Source organism: Archocentrus centrarchus, chromosome 18, assembly GCF_007364275.1.
Source record: "Archocentrus centrarchus isolate MPI-CPG fArcCen1 chromosome 18, fArcCen1, whole genome shotgun sequence".
NCBI classification, from domain to species: domain Eukaryota; kingdom Metazoa; phylum Chordata; class Actinopteri; order Cichliformes; family Cichlidae; genus Archocentrus; species Archocentrus centrarchus.
Genome location: NC_044363.1, coordinates 7,950,131 through 7,967,346, shown reverse-complemented (window position 1 = coordinate 7,967,346; position 17,216 = coordinate 7,950,131). Strand labels below are relative to the sequence as shown.

General features: G+C 37.8%; 1 protein-coding gene across 1 annotated transcript; it reads left to right on the top strand.

Annotated features, from left to right (window-relative positions):
• The first annotated feature begins 13,037 nt into the window (after positions 1–13,037).
• On the top strand, positions 13,038–16,183 carry LOC115796660 (high affinity immunoglobulin gamma Fc receptor I-like). Its single transcript, XM_030753021.1, has 5 exons — positions 13,038–13,065; positions 13,457–13,714; positions 13,782–14,027; positions 14,130–14,247; positions 16,120–16,183. The coding sequence occupies exons 1-5, from the start codon at positions 13,038–13,040 to the stop codon at positions 16,181–16,183; spliced, it is 714 nt and encodes a 237-aa protein (XP_030608881.1).
• The last annotated feature ends 1,033 nt before the right edge of the window (positions 16,184–17,216 follow it).

Here is a 17,216-nt window from a genome sequence, read left to right as displayed (position 1 = left end):
TAAATTTTTTTGCCCACACCTGATCCCGATGTACTTTAAATCAGCTCACAAAGAGCGCAGTGGTGACATCTAATCAAATTTTTTAATGTCACCCATGACACAGACTAATATAAAACAAGTTTTATCAAAACAAATTAATTAAAAAATATCATTCATTAGATCAAATAACAGAAACAGCTCCAGCACATACAAAACACAGAGAATAAGAAAAGAAGAAAGAAACAAAAAGAGCTAGTTAGACAGAAAGAAAGGAAATATTTTATTAATGAAGCCACACAGGTCCTGCTGTGTAATTCAATCCAACAACACAATATTTTCTGTTTATTAAACCATTTTTTTTAATTAATTATCAGAGTAATTAATGTTCAACAAACGTGCTGAAAATCCTTTTACTTTTCAAGAATTTTCAGAATGGCACTGGTATGATTTCTGTATGAGAGTAAATAAAGCAAACAAAAAGAAATGTTTAATGTATCTTCAATATAAGTGGTCAGCTGGGGAGTACTCGCTGTGATTAGTTCTTATAATAATAATCAGATCTTGTGGGAGTTTCTTGGAAGATTTGCACTCAGGTAGTTTTAGTGAAGCCTCATCTTCATCTATGTCCAAGCAAAATCTACTTTTGTGTTGCACCGCAAAGAATAAAGATCATTTTTAAAGATCACATTTTTTATCTACAATTTTTTTAATTCATATAAAAAAAGTTAAGTTTACTCAAATGGAATATATAAAATTTGATGATGCTCATTTCTGAGGAATAAAAGGAAAAAAAAAGTAATTCTGGTGAATTCACATGATGTGTCTATGTTTTTAGAAATCATCATAAAGTATGCGTTGCTCTCCAGTGTTGCTGATGAGGCTGGTGGTCATGTCTTCGTCAAAGAACAAGGTTGGCAGGCACTCCCACATCAGGTCATCATTGTCAGTATTTGGGTTTCTGGTACCTGGTTTCAGTAACTGTAGCTGGGGCCAATAAAAAGGTCACAGATGTCCACGTGAAAAGAAATAAGAGAGACTGAAAGAAAAATCTGGTAACACAGAGAGACTCACAGTGAGTTCTCGCCCAGCTTTCAGTATATAGTCTCCTTTAAATTTTTAGGTTATGAGTTGTATTTAGTTGATCTGTAGTTTTAATTCCCAACATCCAATAAATTTATCCCGCAAGAGAGAATGCGGAGAATGATAACAGTGTGTTCAGTGTGTGTGAAGGTCATTGATATCTTTTTTTGTATCTAAACATGAAGTAAACTCAGTCTGAGCTGTTTCTCCACATTTTTTATATTTTATAACAAACTTTTATTCTGTCTATGATGATGTCAGAGTGGGTCAGGCTGATTAAAGTGCGATCCTCCATCCATCAGATTAAAATGGAGGCTCTGCTCTTTGTTTACCCGTTGCCATGGTGAATCCTGATATCAGAGCTCCATTGATGATGGCTTCCTTTCATTACTCACACACGCGCTCAGGGTGAACATACTCAGAGTTGACTGAGCGAACTCTGATCAGCTGTTCTGGAAGGGGAAACTACGAGTTGCCGATCTCAGAGTCGATCAACTCAGGGTATGTTTTTAAACTCGGAGTTTGTTGAACCTGCTTCCTGGAATAGGCCCCTGAGCTCTACAGACCAACTACTCTTTGACAGTTCCCAGATTCAGACTCAAAAGCAGAGGTGATAGTGCCTTTATGGTGGCATCTCCTAATCAATCTGCCTTTTCATGTAAGAGCTGCCCAATGACTCAGTCATTTTAAAGCACTGTTAAATCCTGTTTCTTCTCACTTGTTTTCAGTTCTTGTTGAGCAGTGTATCCTGGCTTTTCATTGTGCAAAAACATTCATATTTACTTCTGTTTTTTCTTTGGTTTTGTTTTTAATTGAGGTGTATACCTTATAATTAAAGTTTATGGTTTTTATTGTCTACTTTAGTGCATATTTATTGTTGACTTATTTTTAATGTATATTTTATATAGCCTGCAGCACTTTGTTCAACTGAGTTTGTTTTAAATGAGCATACGTGACAATTGAAATGGGCATTATAAACTTGTTAACACATTACATGTTTTTTTTTTTGTTTGTTTTTTTAAACAAAGAACAATAACAATAAATTAAAAATAACTTGATAAGTTGAACATTTTGTGGGTTTGAGGCTCTGAGTATTACATTGATCTATCTATGTCATGGCTTGTGTGTGGCAGGCAGGACTGGACCCCAGGATGCAGACTCACAAAAATAGAACTTAAAGGTGGATTTATTAAGAAAACACAAGAAACTAAAACTCAGCTAGACTGGAGTAGACGGGTGCCAGAACTAAATACAAAACTACGGCGATGGGAGGTACACACCGAGGGAACACTGAAGATAGCGCGACAAAGAACAGATGAAAACTGAGGGCTTAAATACACAATAGGTAAGAGGAAACAGCAGGTGAAGTAAATGTAACTAATAACACAGGGGAAGCAAAACTAAACACAAAGCACAGGGAACACAAGAATGGCAAAATAAAACAGGAAGTGACTAACCAAGGTACATGCTGACTAGACAGGGGGGAATGGCACACAGACACGGGACAGAGATGTAGACTAGTCACAACACTAGGAATAAAACTCAATATGAAAACACAGGAGGTCAGGGTCAAGACAAAAGGACAAAACAGACACAAGACCACAGGTGCAGGGGAGACAGGGACACAGGGAAGAAGAACGTCAAAACAAACTGGGAAATAACAAAACTCAGGGAAAATAAAGCTAAACACATAATGCTGGGCAGACGGCCCAGGACCATGACAATCTAACTATATAAGTAGAAAGTATGTGAGTGGAAATGTTGTGCTATAGTTCACTCTCTTCCATGTGGTTGAAAAGAGTGACCTGCATTTGTCCCCCGGGTTTCCTATCAAGTTTCTCCAAACCAGATTAGATGAGTCATAAGTGATACCACAGCATATCAGCTGTCACTGTAAACACAGAGGTCACACACACTGAAACAAAAAATAAATAAAGAACAATCTCAATAAATATATAAGGAAGACCCAGCCTCAAAGTATTTCTAGCCTTCTAGAAGGGCTGCTCATAAATGTATGATGGGGTTATTTTTGTTTTTTTGGTAGCTTTAATTTCCATTCTCACAGTATTTAATCCTGCAGGAGTGAACACTGTCACAAGATAGAGAAATAGGCAAACTGTTAAACTAAAACTGTCTCACAAATTGTCAGTGTGTGTTAAACATAGTGCATAAAGATATGACATTCATCACTGGTACTGACTTTTAGCTTCTTAGTTTCTCTGGCAGGAGTGATACCAGACAATAAAGGACATATAAGAGAAAGAGACACACAAAACATATTGTTCAATGTGTGTTAAAAGGATTTTATTTATTAATCAAAGTATATCATTTACATCTTTACATGAATCAATAAAATAAAAATTCCAGCTGTTTCAGTGTGAGTCTGTCTCTTTTCACTGTGATGGTCTTGATGGCTTCGTTCATTTGGGAAGGTTCAAGGACATTGAGGGATGGGAGACAACTTCCTCCCACTTCTTGTATTATTTGTTACTGTTAATATTGCCATAATGTTACAGATGATATATTATCTTGTGTTTGCAGCACTTCATAAAGATAGTGCTCCCACACAGGTGCTTATTAAAAGAACGTATTGAACAGTTATCGTGTGTTCTGTGCTTTGGTTTGCCTGTAATTGAGTTTCACAAATATAGACTTTATGGAAAGGTGTGTGTATGTTTTTAGATGAGCCCCTAAAGAGGCTCTGCAAAAAGAGTGCTAACAGAAAGAAATATGTAAAAAAAATAAATAAATAAAATAATAATTCACATGTGTGTCCTTGTTTTTACGAAGCATCACTTTAGTCTGTGTTTCTCTCCAGTGTTGCTGATGAGGCTGATCTTCAGGGTTTCTTCATGGCTCCAGTTCTCCAGGTCGATCCACATCAGGTCATCAGTGTCAGTATTTGGGTTTCTGGTAGCTGGTATCCGTAACTGTAGATGGAGCCAATAAAAAGGTCACAGATGTCCAAGTGAAAAGAAATAAGAGAGACTGAAAGAAAAATCTAGTAACACAGAGACTCACAGTGAGTGTCCGCCCAGCTCTCAGTGTATAGTTTACTTCAAATTTGTATGTTATGGGTTGTGTTTGGTTGACCTGAAGTTTTAACTCCCAACCTCCCAAAAATTTATCCTGTAAGAGAGCATGAAGAGAATGAAACAAACAAACAAAAAAAAAAAAACAAAAAAACAACCAATAATATCAACAAAGTTCAGTGTGTGTTGAATCCAAAGTGTTTATGAATGAAGGCGTGTGATTTATGTCTTTCTGTTGTATCTTTTTATTTTGGAAATTATTTTTTGTACATCTACAAACATATTGCTTGTGCTAAGGTAGTACTCATCAGCATGTAAGCAGCATTACCTCTCTGGAAATGTTTTTGAGACAGAGATAGCTGCCATTTCTCTCGACCTCTTCCAGAATGATGTCACCTCTCATCGGGCTCTGATTGGCTGAGCTGCTCTGATTCTGCTCCTGGAAACATCTCAGAGATTCATCAGACTGTGGTTTGTGTAGTTTACTCAACTCTGACTGAGAGAGAGAGACATATGCAGATTAGTGTGTGTGTGTGCATGCGTGCATGTGTGCGTGTGTGTGTGTGTGTGTGTGTGTGTGTGTGTGTGTGTATGTCATGGTCCGGAGTCCGTGGGACCCTGTGTGTTTTTTGGTTTGGGTTTGTTTGACTGTTCTGGGGTTTTTCTTTTGTTGTGGGGTTTGATTGTTTGATTTTCTGGTTCCTTGTGTTTCCGTTTTCTGTTCGGTCTGCGTCTGTTATGTTTAGTATTTCCTGTTTTATTTTGACAGTCTCGTGTTCCCTGTGTTTTGTGTTTAGTTTTGCTTCCCCTTTGTCATTAGGTTCATTTGGTTCACCTGTCGTCCCTGTTGTTTCCACTCTCCCTGATTTCCTTGTGTGTATTTAACCCCTTAACTGGCAGCAAAAAAATCACCTGACAAAAACTACATAACACCTTCTGGTTATTATTGGCTCTGAACAACCCATTTCATAGCCTATTAATCGGCTGCGTCTGGTCCGCGGGCCGAATGAAGTGCATTTATATGGCAGGCTAGACCCGCCCATTTTGACTGACACCTCATTCGGCCAATCATGTTAAGAAATGGGTTTCCCAGAGCCAATAATACTCAGAGGGCGTCACGTAGCTTTGTCAGGTGATTTGGTGCAGCCAGTTACATGATTGGCCGAATGACGTGTCAATAAAAATGGGAGGGTCTAGCCTGCCATATAAAAGGGACTACAAACGGCCCGTCACCGGGCCCTTGCCAGTTAAGGGGCTACGCTCTTAGTTTATCTCTGTTCGTTGTTACGTTGTCATCATTGTTTTCCCCAGTGTGTCCCTCTTAAGCTGTGAGTTTTGTTTTTTTTGCTTTGTTCCAGGCTTCCGGTTGTTTTTAGCCTTGGTTGAGATTTTGAGTTTTGGAAATAAAGCAGTTTTAGTTAAGTTGTGGTTGAGTCCTGCATTTGGGTCCACAGCCCCCACCGTGACAGTTTTTGTGTATTAAGTTGATGCCATAATGTTGGAGGAGACTTTGTTTGTGTTTTTTACATGAATCATAGATGCACCTGTCCTCTCAGTGAAATGTTCGTGATCTTCAGTTACAGCCTCGTGATTGATTGTGAGTCAGTGAAGAACTGAAGTGTTGAAAACTAGCTGTGGTTCAGTCCAGTCTTTATCATTTAAGGTGATCAGCATCAGTAAAACTGTTTCTTTCTCGGCAGCACTTTGAAACAGTGATCGATGCTTTTATATCATCTCGACTGCATTACTGTAACTCTGTATTTGGGAGTCAGTGAGTCGCTGCTCTCACGTCTGCAGCTGGTTCAAAATGCTGCTGCGTGACTTTTGACAGGAACTCAAAAGAGAGGTCACATGACCTCCATCCTGGCCTCACTTCACTGGTTGCCTGAATATTTTAGGGCTCATTTTAAAATTCTTATGTTTGTGCAAAGATTTAAAAACAATCTTGACCCACCTTCTCTCTCTGAGCTTCTTCACTCCTACAGACCTTGTTGGTCTCTCAGGACAGCAGACCAGCTGCTCCTGGAGGTACTGAGATCAAGAAGGAAGCTCAGAGGGGTCAGGGCTTTCTCTATCATTGGTCCTAGGTTATGGAATGACTTTCCTTTGCAGGTTAGAGCGGCCCCTTCACTGTCCACTTTTAAAGTTTGTCTTAAAACCATCACTTTTCTTTGGCTTTGACCCCAAAGAGACCGAGTTTAAAACTGTAGGCTTTTTTAAACCTGTAAGAGTTATTTATTTATTTAACTCTGTGTTTTAATGTATAGCACTTTGTGTCAGTTGTGGTTGTTTTAAAATGCTTTGTAAACAAAGATGGTAAAACTTGTGTCTTTGTGTGTCTGTGTGTATTTACTTGGTTTACCTTTTCTTTGTCACATGACGGTTTCCTCTCCGGTGGTAATTTCAGTTCTTTATTCTCCTCCTTCATCTTCTTGTCAGCTTCCTGGTATTTCTTCAGCTAACAAACAGACACACAAAAGCAAACTGATGTCAACACAAACTATTCTCAGCAACACACTTCACAATGATTCCAATATTTCAGTTTCCTGTTGCCTCAATGCAAACAGTTTGTAATGGATTTGCAGACATCAGTGCACAAGACTCTTTTTATAATAATTTATTTACATTTATTTATTTTAGTCAATTGTTTAATTGCGCAAAAGCATGTTTTTTTATTATCCATCACTTCAATAAATTTTATGAAAATTGCTTAAACAGTTTAATAGATCCTTGTTGGCACTTTTGAATCTGTTACCTCTGCTGATACTTTTATGATATATTGAAAAAACATTTTAATATTTGTTCTTTCTTCTGATGAGAACTTGAACTGATTGTGTTTCTGTCTTCACTGTAAGCTGATGGATGTGTAGAGTTAGTGCTGTCAGTCATTAGGAATGTCAGACTTTCTTCAACATGATTGCTGAATGCTTTCAGTGGTTCCTGCAGGCAGCCTTTCATTTAGCTGTGGCACATTGTGTGGATGTGTCTGTTGTTTGGCAGTGTGTTTGTTCATCACTCATTTCACTGCTGCTTCATAAATCTGGAGTTTGGGTTTGTGACTTCTTTTGGGGACAAAATAGAAAAAAAATATGTAAATTTCTTTACTTCTTTATAAGGTTTATGATGAGGTTGTTGTACATAGATGTGATTCAACAAAGTCCTGACATGGTGGAAATGTGTGTGTGTGTGTGTGTGTGTGTGTGTGTGTGTGTGTGTGTGTGTGTGTGTGTGTGTTTACTAGTTTGTCCAGCTCTCTGAGCTCTGCCTGGTGCTGCTTCAGTTTCTGATTCACTTCATTATATTCCTGCAGCTTCTTGGCAGCTTCCTGGATATTCTCCAGCTAACAGACACACAGTGAAACTGATGTCAGTGATAATTGATCTCTCTGAAACACTGTTCAAACTGCTAAAAAAAATGTTTTGTATTAAAACATTGCGTTTTAACACAAATACAATTTTATGATTTCTTGCATCTTAAGTGTTGAACTGATCGGCCAATGTAGAATATAAACATTAAATCATTTATAATCTGGTGTCACCCTGCCTCTGAGGCTGTGGTAGCTGGGATCAGATTCATCAACCCCACCCGTGACCCTGAAAAGGATAAAGCAGAAGACAATACATACATGGATGGATGGATGGATAATCTGGTGTCAGTGTTTTTGTAATCTTTGTCAAATTTTTAGTTCACTTTGTGTCAAACACAATGGTCAGACTTTAATAATTTTCATAAAAGAAAATAATAAAACACAAATACTACAGTTTATTTCTTAGTCACAAACTACTGTGAACTTTTTTTCTGTAATTTCTATTTAATAATCTTAACATAAAATTAATCTCTTATTTCAAAGTTTGAAATTAAAAATAAAGGAGTGGCACATAGAGTTAATACCAATGAAATGTTATGCTTTTGTTCTTTGGCATCAAGCAAATGTTGCAGTTGCAGCTTCTCCTCTTTGAGTTTTTCTTTTTTTTTTTTTTTTATATGCGTGAAAGTCTAAAAATTTTATTTTAATAAAAAAAAAAAAAAATGAAGTAAAAATATAACAAGACGCACACAAAAATTTACATTTATCCTTAGTTTTGGGGCATTTGCCTCTTTGAGTTTTTCTACTTCAGCCATGAGACGATCCACCTGAAAGGAGAAACAATACAGAGGAAAGATGAGAGCTGTGTTCTGATTTATTAAGATAAACAGGAAGATGTTACATGATGGAACTCCATAGTTGTTTGTGTTTGTTTTGTTGTTTTTAAATAGTTCAGAGGTCAGCTGTTCATGTATGAGTGAACCTCTATCTTTCTGCTTTCACATCAGTGTGGAGCAACATTATAGCTCCATCTCTGTAGAGAGGAGCAGCAGAGAACTAGAAAAAGCATTTCCTGAAGAAAATGCACTGTGAATGCTGCAAGCTGAAAGATTGCAGCTGAAATGCTAAGAAATGCTTCAAAGAGCTGAATCTTTATTTGCTGAATGAGCTTCAACAGCTGAACTGCTGAACTGCTGAATAGCTGAACAGCTGAAAGGCTTGGCTTTATTTTAAAGCCTAAATGGTGTCTCTAGCTGAAATGCCAGGAAATGCTCCAAAGAGCTTAAATCTGGCTGAAAGAGTTTGAGCTGGTGAATGAATGCTCAATGGAAAATTTTTAAAGTTTGCAGTAAAGTGGGACTTGAACCTGCTCTGTCCGCTTTTTGTGCATTGATGCTCCCCTTTTCTACCACTGAGTCAACAGTAGTGTCGCACAAGCAGTGAGGTTTTCAAGCATACATATTGGAGAGCTCTGCCAAGCTGAATGCTTGTAAATGCGCTAATTGAAAACACCTGCCAGGTGCACTGTTTACCTGTTGAGATGCATGCACTCTGTCAAATTTGCCTCGGCGCACCTGTCAAATAACTGCTTCTAAGTCAAAAACCGTAGCTCCTATCAAAGTCATTTTTGAACTGTGAGCGTCACAAGGACCTGCACTAAACAGTGGTGTCATTTTTATTTTCCTGGGCTCAAAAGTGTGGCCGTGGGAGCAGTTTATAAAAGGTGCTCATTTCTGCTTTGGAGAAAATCAGCTCTCTGAAATTACTATGGAGGTTAATGAAGGAGTTGGAAGGTACTCCCTCTGTTTGAACACTTACCGTTTAAAAAGTGTACATTTGACAGGGTTTAGAGACACATTGTTGGAAAGTAGAGAAGCAGCTCTACATTTTGAGCATAAAATAATGGCTGTAGCGCAAAGAGTGTGGACACAGTGGCAGTTTAAAAATAGATTTTCCACCTGAAAGTTTTGAAGTCTTCCACTCTACTAATCAGGCTCCCACTCTAGCAAACGCAATACACAACCATTATAAACTCTGAAACGGCTGAAAAACCACCTTAAACTTAAATGCTCACTGTGCTTAAACCGTAAAAGATTTTAAAACACCAAGTAATAGCTGAATAGATGAAAGGCTCGGCTTCATTTTAAAGCTTAAATTGTTTTACTAGCTGAATGTATGCTGAAGTTATTAGCTTTTAAAACCTGAAAGGATTTGAAAAGGATTTGAAACTTCCCCATTCATTTTGAATGGCAAAAATGAAGATTATAAAAAGTTCAATATCTTAAAAAGTATAAAGGTTACAAAAAAGAAAAGTAATAGCACAATGCTTTGCAGCATTCACAGTAATAAACTCATTCTGGGCAGTTTGTGGACATTTTGTTATTTTCAGTAAAACCTTCACTGTTTAGTAACTTTGAGTTTGTGGCACAGAAACATGAGGAGCATCCAACTGAAACTGTAAATTTAATTTTCTAAACCATCATTTTAAAAAAAAAGAAACATAAGATTTTTCTACTTTTGGGATCAATGTGGAATTCCATACCAGCAGAACTGGATGGGATAATTTAACTTTTGATTTCTGAGTGCCTTGGTTTTAAGCTGTGCTGATGCTGAACCTTTAGATTTATATTATATCACAGCTTTGTTTATTCTGATTTAAAGGTTCACATAAAGGTTCATGATTGGTTTCATACAAATGTCCTGTTATAAAGGAAAACACTAAAAGTAAAGTCAGATTCATTTTTATGTATTGTTAACTGAAACAAATGCAGTAAGTGTGAGTTCAATAAAAAGCTTCTACAATTTTCTCTTGGAATGACACTTAAAAAAATTCATAAATAATGAAGAAAGTCCATTTTCAGCATTTCCAAAGTACCAGCAAAGTTCAAAACACTTTCAGCACAAGCTATTTATGTTGAAGTACAAACTCTCTTCAAACTGCAACTGTTTACTCTCAATTTTTTTCCTATTATTCAGATATTTTCACTTTCAAGTGTCAGATTATTAAATAAATTGATTTGTTTTATATTTAAATAATATATAATAAAACAATTCTCATTTTTTTAGTTTCTTTCTTTCTTACTTTAATTTGTATCTAAATATTTTTAACCTGTAAGGCTGTCAGTTCAAAATAATTTAAAAAAAAGTCAAAAGCAGAGCAAACAAACTAGAACATTTTTGAATGTTGGTGAATTTCTCTGTTTTGTATCTGAGGATGTCCTCGTACTCTTCTGCTTATTTAAATTTTTAATGAGAGGATAGAGTGGGGTGGGACTGATTGATTACCACTACTGTTTCTGTTACTTGATTTCTTACAATTTATACCCTATTAGGAATTACACATTTCAGACTCAGTTGAATTATGAAATATCCAGACTTGTGATTTGTATTTTTAGTGACTCTTCTGAAATATGGCTTTGAGTTTATTATTTATTTCTTAATTCTTTAATTCTTAGCTTCTTGATTCTTCTTCATGACAACATCACAGAGCAGAGATGTAACAATGCGCTGGACTGACAATAGACACACACACCTTTTTCCTCATGGATTCAGCTTCATTCTCAGCCTCCTTCCTCCTTTGCTCCTCACTGCTGGAATTCCTCAAGAACTTTGAAGGAGTAGGGAAGGATATGAGAGAGAGGAAATTCAAATATCCAGCAACTCAATTGAAAAACAAACATCCCTCAAGTCATGATCATAAATACAAACATACATACATACATAAATTGAGTAGATGATTACATTATATAATTAATAATATTAGGGAAAACAATTAGCAAAATAAAATTAACACTTTGTAAATAATAAATAAATTCATTAATACAGTAATTGGTTAATAATAACAATTTGATAATAAAAATGATTAGATAAATGAATGGATGAAATTATGTTAAAAATAGGGAATAAAAATACAGTAAAAACAGGATAAAAGATTGTAGCAGGAAGCAAAATGTGTCTGAGTGAGAGATGTGAATCTGAGGGTTGGGACCTTCTGAACAGCCCAAATCCGAAACACAGTGGAGGAGCCATCTGCCACTGCTGCTGCTCCTCAGTCCAGCCAGGCTGTGGAGAGGGTGCTTGCTATCGTCCATTATGGCTTTCATTTTGCTGAACGTCCCACTCTCTACCACATTACTCAGTGAATCCAGCCTTCTGCCAAGCACCGAGCTGGCTTTTTTCACCAGCTCAGCTGCTTTGTGATTTTGGCTGTCAGGCTGTTTCCCCAACACAGAGCAGCATAAAAGAGAGCACTGACCACCACAGCGTGATAAAATGTGTCAAACAAAAAATCTTCAATAACCTCTTGAGTTGTTGCTAAAGTTAACAGGTTTCTAAAGTTAATAAAAATAATGAGACAGTTGAATGCAAACCCACTTTAAACTCCTACTAGTTAAACAATGCATGAAAAGGCAATAGTAAAAATCACATACCTGTTGTTTGCAGTCCATTGTTTGAAATGAAAAGGCAGTAACAGGTTCGAGACCGTAAGTTGCTCTGTTTCATGTAATAAGTGAATCATTGGACTTTGAAAGTATTGCCAAATAACAGATTGGTGTCATAAAACAACTCAGTCACAATCTACAAACCAAGCAATGAGCAGAGGCCCTGCATGACTTAGTGGGAGCCATCATCAAGTCAAGTCAAATTTATTTATATGGCACACTGTAAAACAACGACGTTGACCAAAGGTCTGTACAAGATCTATAACCCCCAAGGACTATACTCAAATAAAAAATAAAAATAAATAAATAAAAACATAAAAAGACAATAAATAACATAAAATAACAACATTAAACATTTAAACATAAAACATTTAAAACAAATACCATAAAAAGCAATCGTCTAAAAGGAGGAAGCACTGCAGCCAAATGCCAAGGAAAAGAAATGTGTTTTTGGTAAAGATTTAAATGTGTGTATCGTCTGAGCTGTGCATTTATGGAGAGGTAGATCGTTCCACAGCTTTGGTGGTGCTGCTGCAAAAGCTCGATCACCTCTCTGTTCTAGTCTAGCTTTAGGCCTCTGTAAGAGCAGCTGGTTAGATGAACTCAAAGCTCTTACAGGGGTGTGACTGTGACATCATCAGGAGCAATATTTGGCAAAATGTTACTATTTATCTTTTAATGTTGTGTATGTTCTGATTTTTTTGACCTGGAAAATTCATACTGAGCACAGGTGACTGTATTGACTCAATCACTGCAACCATGTAAAATTTTGCAGTACTTGCAATCATTTGATATCTGTATTGACTACACTGAGATATAATGATGTACAGTCGTTCACTTATTGCAGCGTCATTGTATCGCTTTTTTTTTATGTCTCTAATTCAGTATTGCAGAGCTTTTGCTATATCATGGGATTTGGCAGTATACCTGTATTTATATAACTCCATAACTATGTTCATCACTCAGAGAAAGAGATCTGTTATGCCTTTAGAAGTACAAGAAATTTTTAATCTTGTTAAAACAACAATATTTTTCAAGACATAACATAATCTGACATAATCAGTGTTGTATCTGTTGTTGCTGATGGCTGCAGAATACAGCTATATGGATGAGTGTGAGTCTGGCAGGAAGAAGAAGTTGTCATGTACAGTATGCAGTACTGCAGTATGATACTCTGTCAGTCAGCAGCAGGTCAACATGGAGGTGGGAGCTCTCCACAGACTGTGTGAGTACCGAACACGTGTGTCCTAACTTCATCTTTTCAGGTTTGGCTTCACTTTAATCTAATATGTAGTTGTTTGATTTTTTATTTTTTTTGCCTTTGTGTATGCAGACATGGTTATGTTGATTCTGCTGAATGCATGTACACAGGACAGCAGTAAGTAGCAATAATTTGTTCCCAGACTTTTACACTTTTTTCTCATCATTAATTGACTTTATACTGTGTCAAAATTTATCTTCAATAGCAGTTTTGATATACTGTACAAACCTGTTGAATTAGTTTATTTTGTTCCTTTTGATAAATTGTATCAATTTTGTGATCTCTATGATAGAAATCTGTTTGTTTTTGTCCTGGAAGTTTCAGAGTTTTGAGTTTCTCTGTGTTTGTGTCTCAGATGCAGGTTTTCACATCGTTCCAGACAGACTGCAGCTTTTTCAGTACGAGTCTCTTTCTTTTCACTGTGACGCTCCCGATGGTTCTGCTCAGTTACGCGGGGTCAGGAATACTGAGGGATTTCTTTCAGCATGTGACATGAAGCAGAGCTCAACAGCATACTGCACCATTCATAGAGCCTATCAAGCAGACAGTGGAAAATATTGGTGTGAGACTGAAGGAGGAGAGAGAAGCAGCACTGTCAACATCACTGTCACTGGTAACTCAGAATTTCTATAAATCTGTGAGAGCGTGACTGCAAATGAAAACCTTTCTTTTTCTCTCAGCTGGCTCCGTGATCCTGGAGAGTCCCGTCTTTGCTGTGTTGGAGGGTCACTGTGTGACTCTGAGCTGCAGGAACAAGTCCACTTCCTCCCAGCTCCACGCTGATTTCTATAAAGATGGAGTCCTCATAGGGAACAGCACAACAGGAGACATGATGATCCACAGTGTGTCCACAGCTAATGAAGGACGGTACAAGTGCAGCATCTCTGATGCTGGTGAATCACCAGAGAGCTGGCTGGCTGTCACAGGTAAAACATGGCAAACCTTTGGGGACATGATATTTCTTACTGTTAATATTGTAACAGTGTTACAGGAGAGATATTCTCTTATGTTTGCAGCCCTTCACAAAGGGAGCGCAGCCTTCACAGACCGCTCGACTCAAATTTACCTCATCCTGAGGACTGTTTTCACTGTGGTGATGGTGGCTCTGCTGCTGCTGCTGCTGGGACTTCTTCACTGCGGGAAACTTAGACTTTCATAAAAATAACACAACAATAATATACAAAAATAACTGATTAATAACAACCACAGACATTATTTGAGAAGGTTATTTAACCTCACCTCATCAGTAAACTGAAAACTCTTGTTCAGGTGGGTTTAAGTGATTAAACATCTTTGTGTGACACATTCATGCTCACAGTGAACGCTGTGAAACCTTCTCACAGGCAGTCAAAGGGTTAAACCCACACAGTAGCTCACTGACCTGCTGCTGAACTATTTTTAAAATACCAGGTATCAGTTACTCAGCACGTGTTCTGTGCTTTGTTTTAGATGCTGAAACTGAGGTTAATGAATACAAACCACTCGAGAACGTGTCTGTTTTTAGAAGCGTCCCTCAACTAACTCTGTAATAAAAAAGAAAAAAAAAAGCTGATATACAGACAGATTATCAAGTCAGCCTCCTGCTGCACTGCTGCCTTTCTGCTTCATTATATCTGCACAGAATTACAGATGTGATATATACTGTGCCTATATTCATTTTCACAGTGTCACACACATCTCTGTCAAATACTGCATCATCGATGGATTATTTTGAACTTCCTTAATGCAAAAAAAAAAAAAAATCTTAAAAAGTGTCTTTGGTCTTTTAACTTCTGTCACCTGGTTTCAAGGATCCTTGGTGTGATTTCTGACTGTGCTTTTAAATTTTTTTTGTTAAAATAAGATTTTTTTCAATTAAGGCTCCTCAGTACTTCTCCCCACATGACTTTGAGAGAGTAATTCACTCCTTTATTAAGTGTATTTATTTGCATGCTGGCCTTGATCACTTCTACAAATAAATACAAACTGTGTATTGTACTGTTGTATTTTGTTTACCTGTTGACAGGAAGTAAACAGCCTGATCACATCACACCAGTGTTGACCTTCCTAAACTTGGTTCCAGGCCCTCTCACGATTCAGTTTAACATCATATAACTTGTTTTTAAGAGTCTCAGTGATTTGGTGCCACCTTCGTTAAGTGAACTTTTCAAACCCTGCAGTCCTACAAGAGCCCTGAGCTCTACAGACCAACTGCTCTTTGACAGTTCACAGATTCAGGCTGTAAAGCAGAGGTGACAGAGCCTTTAGGGTGGCAGCTCCTAATAATCTGCCTTTTCATGTAAGACCTCCTCAATCACTCAGTCATTTTAAAGTGCTGTTAGAAATCTGCTTGTTTTAACATGACAATTCAAATGGGCATTTTAAACCTATTAACATATTACCTGTTTTTAAACAAACACTAACAATAATTAGACAATAAAGGACATATAAGAGAAAGAGACACAAAAATATTGTTCAATGTGTGTTAAAAGAATTTTATTCTGATGAATTCATGTGTGTCCTTGTTTTTACAAAGCATCACTTTAGTCTGTGTTCCTCTCCAGTGTTGCTGATGAGGCTGATCTTTTGGTTGTCTTCAGGGCTCCAGTTCTCCAGGTCCATCCAGATCAGGTCATCATTGTCAGTATTTGGGTTTCTGGTAGCTGGTCTCCGTAACTGTAGATGGAGCCAATAAAAAGGTCACAGATGTCCAAATGAAAACAAATAAGAGAGACTGAAAGAAAAATCTAGTAACACAGAGACTCACAGTGAGTGCCCGCCCAGCTCTCAGTGTATAGTTTACTTTAAATTTGTATGTTATGGATTGGTTTTTGTTGATTTGTAGTTTTAACTCCCAACCAGCCATCAATGTATCCTGCAAGAGAGAATGAGGAGAATATGAAAACAAACAAACAAAAACAACCAATAATATCAACAAAGTTCAGCGTGCGTTGAATCCAAAGTGTGATTTATGTCTTTCTGTCGTATCTTTTTGTTTTGGATTTTTTTTTTACATCTACAATCAAACTGCTCGTGCTAAGGCAGTACTCATCAGCATGTAAGCAGCATTACCTCACTGGAAATGTTTTTGAGACAGAGATAGTGGCCATGTCTGTCGACCTCTTCCAGAATGATGTCACCACTCATTGAGCTGCGATTGGCTGAGCTGCTCTGATTCTCAGAGAAATGTCTCAGAAATTCATCAAGCTTTGGTTTGTGTAGCTTGCTCGACTCTGACTGAGAGAAAGAGACATGCAGATTAGTGTGGTTGTGTGTGTGTGTGTGTGTGTGTGTGTGTGTGTGTGTGTGTGTGTGTGTGTGTGTGTGTGTGTGTGTGTGTGTGTGTGACAAATTTTGGCCACAGTGGCTTTTATGAGCAGTGGATGGAGACAGGGTATGGGGGAAAGATACAGGGGAGGACATGCGGCCAGATTGGCGACATGCCGGGACTCAGACCCGCGCTGCCCGGACCGCAACGCAGCATATGTATGTGGTCGCCGGCTTCACCACTAAGCCGCCCAGGCACCTGTTTGTATTGTTTTTTGCATGAATCACAGAAGCAGCTGTTCTCTCAGTGAAATGTTCATAATCTCCAGTTACAGCCTCATGATTGATTGTGAGTCAGTGAAGAACTGAAGTGTTGAAAACTAGTCGTGGTTTATTCCAGTCTTTATCATTTACTAACATCAGTAAAACTGTTTCTTTCTATGCAGCACTTTGAAACAGTGATCGATGCTGTTGTTTAATCTCGACTGCATTACTGTAACTCTGTATTTGGAGTCAGTCAGTCGCTGCTCTCACGTCTGCAGCTGGTTCAAAATGCTGCTGCGTGACTTTTGACAGGAACTCAAAAGAGAGGTCACATGACCTCTGTCCTGGCCTCACTTCACTGGTTGCCTGAATATTTTAGGATTCATTTTAAAATTCTTATGTTTGTTTTTAAATCTTTGCACAATCTTGCCCCACCTTACCTCTCTGAGCTTCTTCACTCCTACAGACCTTGTTGGTCTCTCAGGACAGCAGACCAGCTGCTCCTGGAGGTACTGAGATCAAGAAGGAAGCTCAGAGGGGTCAGGGCTTTCTCTATCACTGGTCCTAAGTTATGGGATGACTTTCCTTTGCAGGTTAGAGAGGTC

Coding starts and splice junctions, on each gene's coding strand:
- LOC115796660 (XM_030753021.1), top strand. CDS start 13,038: ATGGAGGTGGGAGCTCTCCACAGACTGT. Junction 13,066..13,456: donor GGGAGCTCTCCACAGACTGT/GTGAGTACCGAA, acceptor TTTGTGTCTCAG/ATGCAGGTTTTCACATCGTT. Junction 14,028..14,129: donor GAGCTGGCTGGCTGTCACAG/GTAAAACATGGC, acceptor CCCTTCACAAAG/GGAGCGCAGCCTTCACAGAC.